The sequence below is a fragment of the Nicotiana tabacum genome, chromosome 24 (genome assembly GCF_000715075.1).
Source record: "Nicotiana tabacum cultivar K326 chromosome 24, ASM71507v2, whole genome shotgun sequence".
In the NCBI taxonomy this organism is placed as follows: domain Eukaryota; kingdom Viridiplantae; phylum Streptophyta; class Magnoliopsida; order Solanales; family Solanaceae; genus Nicotiana; species Nicotiana tabacum.
The window spans coordinates 8,551,714-8,560,126 of record NC_134103.1 but is presented as its reverse complement, the minus strand read 5'-3'; the positions used below and the strand labels follow the sequence as shown (position 1 = coordinate 8,560,126).

The window sequence follows — 8,413 nt, the reverse complement described above, 5'->3', positions numbered from 1 at the left end:
AATACGGCAAAGAGCCAAATATACTTCTCTATTTTCGAAAATGGTCTAAGAATACCCCTCGTTATACTATTGGGTTATCTATATCCTGCAGTCATACTTTGGGTTCAAATATACCCCTCATTTAAATGGAGGGACATTTGGCCCTTTGTCAAATACAATAGGGACCAAAACAAAATCTGCAATTGTTTGAGGGACAAAAGAGAAATATCCCCTTTTTCTTTCACCTCTTGTGCACCTGTGGTCTTTTTTATGTCAGTCTTTAGTCGTCACATCGTACAAAAGAAACACGTTTTTAAACTTCAAAAATACCTGAAAAAATAATTATAAAAAGATGGGAAGCTACAAAGAAACCACTAGGAGTGTACTTTTTGGGACATTCCAAGATAACCCCAAAAGTAGAAAAAAACCAACAAAGGGTTTTTCATGCTCTTGATCACATCATTCTTCAATGGCTCGGTATGCAGATTCCCTTTTACTTTGACACCCTCTTGTATCTTTTATTTAAATAACTATATGCTTGACTTATGGCTGCTAAAGTTTCAATTTATATTTACATAATCAGTAAACTGATATGAGAAAGATTGGATTTTTACTATTGTATGTTGAAGTCATGGATTGACTCAAGTACTGATTTTGGATAATGGGTCATGTTGTATTTTCTGTATTGAGTTTTTATTTGTTTTTGTTGGGTTGGTTTTGGGGGGGGGGGTATAGTTTCTGAAAATTCAATTTCTATTTACATAATCAGTAGACTGATATGAAAAAGACTGGATTTTTACTAATGTATGTTGATTCTTGAAGTTTAAGGACGACTCAAGTAGTGATTTTGGGTAATGGGTGAAGTCGTATTTTGTGTATCGAGCTTTTTGTGGGGGTTTGGGGGGGGGGGGGGCGATGTTGAGTTTACTAGAAAGACTATATTCTTGACCTGCTGCTAGGTATTTTAAGTCGAGGGATGACTTAAAGTTGTGATTTTGATGAATAGGTAAAGTTGTATTTGTCTATTGAGTTTTTTCTGAGCAGATACTTTGGCCAAAAACTCAAAATTGACCAATGAGTGATACTTTAAGAATTGTAATATGTTTTGATGGTTCCTTTCGGTGAATGGGTTTCGTTGGTCGCATGAGGTCTGGCTCCTTACTTGTTATTGGGTTCTTGAAGTCAAGGAATGACTTAAAGATATGATTTTGATGAACGAGTAAAGTTGTATTTGTCTATTGAGTACTAGCAGATACTTTGGCTTGATTTGGAGTCTTTTTGTTTAAAAACTAACCGAACAATTAGTGTTGCTCTAAGAGTGGTAGTAGGTTCTAATGTTTTTATCTTCTTCCATGCATCAGTTTAAAGGGGTTTCCTTGGTTGAATGAGGTTGACATCTTTATGTTGTGTTATTGGTTCTTAGTGGAATACCCAAAGAGGGCTGAGCACGTAAGAACCAATTATATTCGCAGTTTTTTCAGTGATGGAGCTTATAAAAGAGATAGATTGAATCATTTGAGCTTGTTACTTAGATGCTTGTTACTCTTCTTTTTCCAGGTTTTGGGGGTTTTAAGCAAAAAATTTGTTTGATAGTACTAGTGTATTTTGATGTTGTTTTCTTGATTTAGCTCCGAACTTTCTACTTCATACTCCCAGTTGGAAATAATTTATGCATGAATCGAACTAATTGTTCTATGAGGTAAATTTGGTACTTGTCTAAAGAGCTTTTCAATGATCATAAATATTGTTCCCAATTAATTTGGGATTGCCCCCGGGCTTTGGTCTAGTGTTAAGAGCGTGATGTGTGGTTTAGATGCACGTCATGAGTTTGAACCCCTAGTATTCAAGTGGAGAAGGGTAGAAAGGCAGGCCCATTATCCACTGAGATTTGAACCATGCGCTATTGGTACTTTGGCATTCTTGGTTATTAAAACAAGTTTTTTTTTTGGGATTGAGGCATAGATGATTACTTAGTAATTGGATACAAATGTTATGGTACTTTCTGGAAAAGCTTGGTTGTCATGTTTCTGCTTTTGTTTAGCATTTGCAGGATGTTAATTTTTGGTTTTCTTTCATGTAGTAATACTATGCGATGTTACTATTTTTTCCAGATGATTGGGCTAATGTAATAACCTACCAAAATTCTTCCATCCACACAAATTTCTCAGTATGTACTAATCTGGGAGTCTCAAGTTCTGAATTTTAGATTTAAATCATCTTCACTTTGACAACTAGGCTATGTCAAAGATAGTCTTTTTGGAGTATGATTGTGACACCTGATTACGTGGAATTATCAATGTGTTATTCATTTACACTTCAATGTGCTTGTCTGTTCAAAAGAATCTAGTGGATTTGTTTCTTTGATTTAACGCTACACTACCCTCCCCAGACCCCACTTGTGGTATGTTGTTGATGTTGATTTCGAAGTAAAGGGAAGAGTGCTTGTTTGTTATCTACTTTCCTCTCTTCGGTTTTAATAATAAGTCATATTCTCTGTAAGGATATTTAGTATGCTGGAAGCAAAGGGAAATTCCCATGCTTATTGTGGCAAACAAGATGAATTTTCCAGTTTGATGTATGCTAAATTAGGAAAATGAATTCACCCTAAATAGTTGAATCAAATACAACAACAACAGCTTAGCTTCAAGGGCTTAATCCCAAGCTCGAGGGATTGCACTTGGGATTTTCAACTCTAGAGATTCTCTGCATTTTCTACAAAAATGGAAGAGGTTGCTATTTCATCTTACTTCTCATGCTTGGAATAAGTAAAGTTAGTAATTTCCGAGGGGGAGATCTTTTTTCTAATTCCATCATATGTGCTATAGATTTAGAAGGTTATCCATGTTTTAATGATGTAGTTCTTTATTGAAACTAAGAGAGCGCTTCAAGATCATAGTTATGGTTTATGCATTGCAGGCCGTCATGGTTAGTTGACAGTAAGAGAATTGCAACAAAAATTAAGAGTGCATCAGGTGATCCTGGAGCGGTGAATTGGAAGAGCAACCCCACAAAAGCTTGCCCTAACTGCCAGTTTATCATTGATAATAACGATGTAAGAGTCTTGTCACACGAATTTCACTTCTCTCTCTATTTGTTGATATTCTAGCTATGTAGTTTAATAAGATTTCTTCCTCTGCATGAAAAGCAAAAAGATAAATAAATTTTGAACGGAAGGAAAAGGAAACAAAGGAAATCCATAGTCGTGGTACCTTTAACTGATACGTTAAAGTTGGTCTTTCCAGGTCAGCAATGACTGGCCAGGATTACCCAGAGGTGTAAAATTTGATCCAACTGATCAAGAGATTATTTGGCACTTACTTGGAAAAGTCGGAGTTGGCAATTGGAATTCCCATCCTTTTATTGATGAGTTCATTCCAACTGTTGATGAAGATGATGGGATCTGCTATACACACCCTCAAAATTTACCAGGTATAAAAAAGACATCCTATTCCTGTTCTTGCACTTTAAAAAGGCAGCCCGGTGCACAAAGCATCCCGCATTCATGCAGGGTCCGGGAAAGGGCCGCACCCCAAGGCATGTGATGTAGACAACCTACCTAGCGCAGGCATTAGTGGCTGCTTCCACGGCCCGGACCCGTGACTGTTCTTGCACTTTCTGTTTTTGGTTTATTATGGATTTTTCGTTTATGCTGAATACAAGTTTTGTAGGTGTTAAGCAGGACGGAAGTGTCTCGCACTTCTTTCACCGAGCAGTTAAGGCTTATAATACAGGAACGCGTAAGCGTAGGAAAATACATGGTGATAATTTCGGTGATGTCCGTTGGCATAAGACTGGTCGGACAAAACCTGTTATCTTGGATGGAATTCAAAGAGGGTGTAAGAAGATTATGGTTCTTTATGTAAGCCCGATTAAGGGCGGGAAAGCCGAGAAGACAAATTGGGTGATGCACCAATATCACCTAGGAACTGGGGAAGATGAAAGGGAAGGGGAATATGTTGTGTCTAAAGTATTTTATCAGCAGCAGCAGCAGGTCAAGCAAGGTGAAAAAATTGAAGAAGAATTGCCCGAGGACTCTGAATGTCTGGTTGCTAAGGTTGATCCACATACCCCCAAGTCTGTGACTCCCGAACCCCCTTGCGGTGAGAGGCTATCTTCAAGTATGGATGCAAGACAGCAAATTGCCGCTTCTGGCATCAATCCCATTACCCAGGTATTACCATGTGTAATGTTCTCATTGGTGCCGGTCAATGTTAATGTTACATAAGAGTAAATCAATTTAGTAAGTTTCTCCATTCTACACTGTCCCAGAAATTTAAAAAGAAATAGATAAGATAGCACTTTCTAAAAGTTTATTCTTGCACCAAAATTAACAGAAGCATACTGCAGACCGGAACAATGAAAATATACTTAGACTGAAGTATGGGTCTTTATTAGTTATTTGGTGCAACTTTGAGGATGTACATGACGCAGACACGATGCTAGAATTTATCAGCTCTCTTCAGAATGGGGGCTGAGATTTTGTTTTTTGTACTGTACATTTCCAGTGGTTTTGGCTTTTTTATTGTACAGTGAGAGCAGCTCGTTAGTTCTGTTTACATCAGTAAACACTTGTCTGCTTATCAAGAAAGAAGCACCCTCCGGATGGAATGGATTTAATATTGTTGATCATTCTATAAACTACGAAGGGGAGCCTTGGCGTAAGTGGTATGCCATGTGACCTGGAAGTCACGGGTTCAAGACGTGAAAACAACGTCTTGTAGAAATGCAGGGTAAGGCTGCGTACAATAGATCCTTGTGGTTCCGGCCCTTCCCCGGATCCCGCACATAGCGGGAGCTTAGTGCACCGGGCTGCCCTTTTTATTCTATAATCTATGAGTTCAAAGTTAAACGACTTACCCTTGTACCTATCCACTGATAAAAAAATTGTATATCAGGTTATTTAACATTCTTTTTCTACTTCTGTAATTCGGAGGTGAGTCTGCCGCATCCTAAGTAAATAGGAGGCTTTTGGGGGCTTAAGTTTGTGAATATGCATACTAATTCAGATTGAGAAGTTGAGGTCAGGACATGGATGTCTATCAACTCAAGCATATAAAAGCATCACATTTCTCTCGACTGTGTAAGTGGGATATTATGAGATCCACTTGAGAGCTCAACCGGTATATTTATCCCAGAAAAAAGGTCCATGTCCTCGGAACCCCATGATTAATAATAGTGCTCTTATTCATTATCATGTAGCTTCTTTTTCTTTTTCGGTTCATAGGACATTACTTGAGTAAAGAAGTCCGACTACTAGTTTGTTGTACAATGGTTTTTTCTTAATATGTTTCCTCTTGCTTTTGTATTCAGTTTCATGACGTGGATTACATAGAAGATGACATGAGAGCTCTTCCTGAGCAGACTGAGAATCAAGATCAAATCATAGAGAACCAAATTGATGAAACTGGGACAAAAGTTGATAACGAGACTGGTGATGACCCGAAATGGTGGGATAGTGAGTCACAGTATTTGCTAGATTCTCAGCAACTTGTAGAAGGGCTATCCTTATGTGATGATCTTCTTGCTAGCCAATCTCCAAATAGGGATGGAAATGAAAATGACAAAGAGAACTCTAAACCTAGTCTTGCTGATTATGCTCAATTAGGACCAGAGGATCTGAAGAAGGATTTGGAGGAGTGCCAACATTTGGTTCTTGATCCAGCCAACATAGACATGGACACACCACCTGATTTTCGACTTAGTCAACTTGTAAGTCTATTCTTGTATTTGCCATAACGTTTATAAAATAAAATTCTTTGTGTCTTCTTTGTTTATGTTATTATTCTTATATGTGCCTTAATTTATATTCGACATCAAATTTCTGTAGGATTTTGGATCACAGGACAGTTACATTGCCTGGGGCGGAAGCAAGTTTGGTTTTGATTCTGGGGAGCACGGTGGTTGAGATAAGTTGTTGAGACTGCTAATTGTTGTCAGATTTTTGTGAAGCTTGTGGTTGAACTATGTCTGCTGCAAGTTAATGGAAATTAATACTCGACGCAACTTGCTATTTTGTAATCCATGCCCCACAGGGACCTAACGCTTTTTTCATTGGCCAATCTGGATTTTTTGCTTGCTTAACATTGTACATAAATGTTTATGACTGCATATCTTAGGTCTATTAATCTACTTCCTATGCAACTTCACAACTTAGCCTTGTTAGTTTGTGCTTGTTAGAACTCTGCTTTTCTACATTGTGCTTCATCATTTAACCAAGAACTCTGATTCCGAACTGAGCACCTTCCAAGAGCAAGGTGGAGAGTTCTTGAAGGAAGGGAGCCGAGGGTCTATCGGAAACAGCCTCTCTACCCCAGGGTAGGGGTAAGGTCTGCGTACAAACTACCCTCCTCAGACCCCACTAGTGGGATTATACTGGGTTATTGTTGTTGTTGTATCTTGCTGAATGTTGGGTCTCATAGATGCGCATGTTCACATGAATTCAGTACTTTTCGAGCAAAAATTTGTGTAAAAATTCACAAAAATCATAACAAATAGTAGACATAAATCAATAAAAAAATACAATGGGTTTCAATGTTAAGAACCTTATTGGTTGAATCCATAGAGCTTAAATCTTGAATTTGTCTTTGCTTACGATGAGCTTACATTTAGTGTGAATTTGTTAGTACATTCATCTTATTGAATGTTGGGTCTCATAACGGTGTATGTTCATATTAATTTAGTACTTTCGATGATAAGTATAAGTTTGTGTAAAAAATCACTAAAATCATAACAAATAGTAGCTATGAATCTATAAAAAATACAATGGGGGTCAATTTTAAGAACCTTATAGGTTGAATCAACAGAGCTTAAATCCTAAATCTCCCTACAAAGAACTTACATTTAAGAAGTTGTTTCTTCTCAAGCACAATCATATGCCCTAAGTCAACAACAACAACCCAGTTAATCTTATAAGTTGGGTCTGGGGAGGGTAAGATGTTCGCAACCTTACTCCTAACCCTAGAAGGATAGAGATACTGTTTTCGATAGAACCTCGGTTAAAGAAAAGATGGAAGAAGCACTGATAACAAGACAATATATTTAGAAAACTAAATCCAAGATAGCAATAGAGAATATGAAAGAAGTACTTATAATAAGTAACAACAATACAAGGTATGTAGTGATAGCAAACTAAGGGAGTACTGACGGCAAGTAATAACAATACAAGATATGCGATAATAGCAAATTAAGAATAAAAGGGGTACCATACTAACACCAAACTATTGAACTAATGTAGACAAAGGGAAACGCTCGACTACCCACTAACCTTTTATCCTAATCCTCAACCTCCACAACCTTCTAGCAAGGGTCATGTCCTTGGTCAGCTCAAGTTGCGCCATGTCTCGTCTGGCCACCTCTTCCAAGACTTCTTTGGCCTACCTCTACCCTTCCTCTTACTCCCAAGGCCAACCTCTCACACCTCTTGACTGGGGCGTCTATGCTTCTCCTTTTAACATGCCCGAGCCATCTCACACTCGCATCATATGCTCTAAGTCAATAATAAAAGATAATATTTCTTTTCTCGTAGCATTGGTTGGGACTGAGATATGGTTGATTTCATGTACATGTTCTGTTGGAAACTAGGAGATAAGCACAGGTTGGATAACTTTAAGTATGCATGCATCTGAAGAGCCACTAAATGTCTTGAATCTATAGGCCTTTAAATTATAGGAGGGGCCATTTAGTGTTCATTTATTCAAAGCATGATTGTAATTTGAATACCTCATATCAGTAGTCACCTAGCTATGTCTTGCATCTTGGCAACATGTTTGAGAAAAAGTGAGTTTTAGGGTAGGATAAGGGGTGCCTCTTCACAAAGGGGGCCGTAGTGACGAGGACCGGGCAACTTTTTACTAAAAATACAGGTCTCCGCATAGTTGTAAGATCATATATAGAGGGCTGACGCCTGCCCGTTGTTGGAAGGTCAAGAAAATTGGTGACCTGATAACAGGAACCGACGACCCTTTTTTTTTAGGGTTAGGATTAAAAAATACCGGCCCACATAGTTTGAACTCAAAACTATATATAAAACTAATAACCAACTCATCACTTTGCATTATCTGGATCGGTAAAGGGCCAAATATACCCTTGTACTTTCGAAAAAGGTTTAAATATACCTTTCTTTATATTATGAGTCCAAATATACCCTTCATTTAAACTGAGGGACACGTGTCATCCTTCTATTGGCCAATTCTAAATATCTCCTAATTAATTAAAAAGACACATATTCATACCCGAAATATTTGTAAAAATTGCTTTAAAAAAATGAAAAAACTGAAGAAATTTTTTTTTTGTAAAAACTGAAAAATATATTTCAACAAAATATTTTTTTTCAGTTTTTACAAAAAAATATTTTCAGTTTTTTTAAAGCATCTTTTTTGTAAAAACTGAAAAAAAGTATTTTGTTGAATTTTTTTTGTAAAAATAAAAAAACAAA

The 8,413-nt window shown here is 37.4% G+C and overlaps 1 protein-coding gene across 4 annotated transcripts; it reads left to right on the top strand.

Annotated features, from left to right (window-relative positions):
• Positions 1-299: 299 nt before the first annotated feature.
• Positions 300-6,128, top strand: LOC107760509 (SUPPRESSOR OF GAMMA RESPONSE 1). 4 transcript variants are annotated; one of them, XM_016578566.2, is made up of 6 exons: positions 300-456; positions 2,896-3,031; positions 3,222-3,408; positions 3,648-4,150; positions 5,290-5,688; positions 5,807-6,128. In XM_016578566.2, exons 1-6 carry the CDS (start codon positions 449-451, stop codon positions 5,882-5,884), a joined length of 1,311 nt encoding a protein of 436 aa, XP_016434052.1. In that variant the 5' UTR covers positions 300-448; the 3' UTR covers positions 5,885-6,128. The 4 variants fall into 4 exon arrangements, with proteins under 4 accessions (XP_016434052.1, XP_075103394.1, XP_016434051.1 ...); XM_075247293.1 differs by lacking the exon at positions 300-456 and adding an exon at positions 963-985; XM_016578565.2 differs by lacking the exon at positions 300-456 and adding an exon at positions 995-2,813.
• Positions 6,129-8,413: the final 2,285 nt, after the last annotated feature.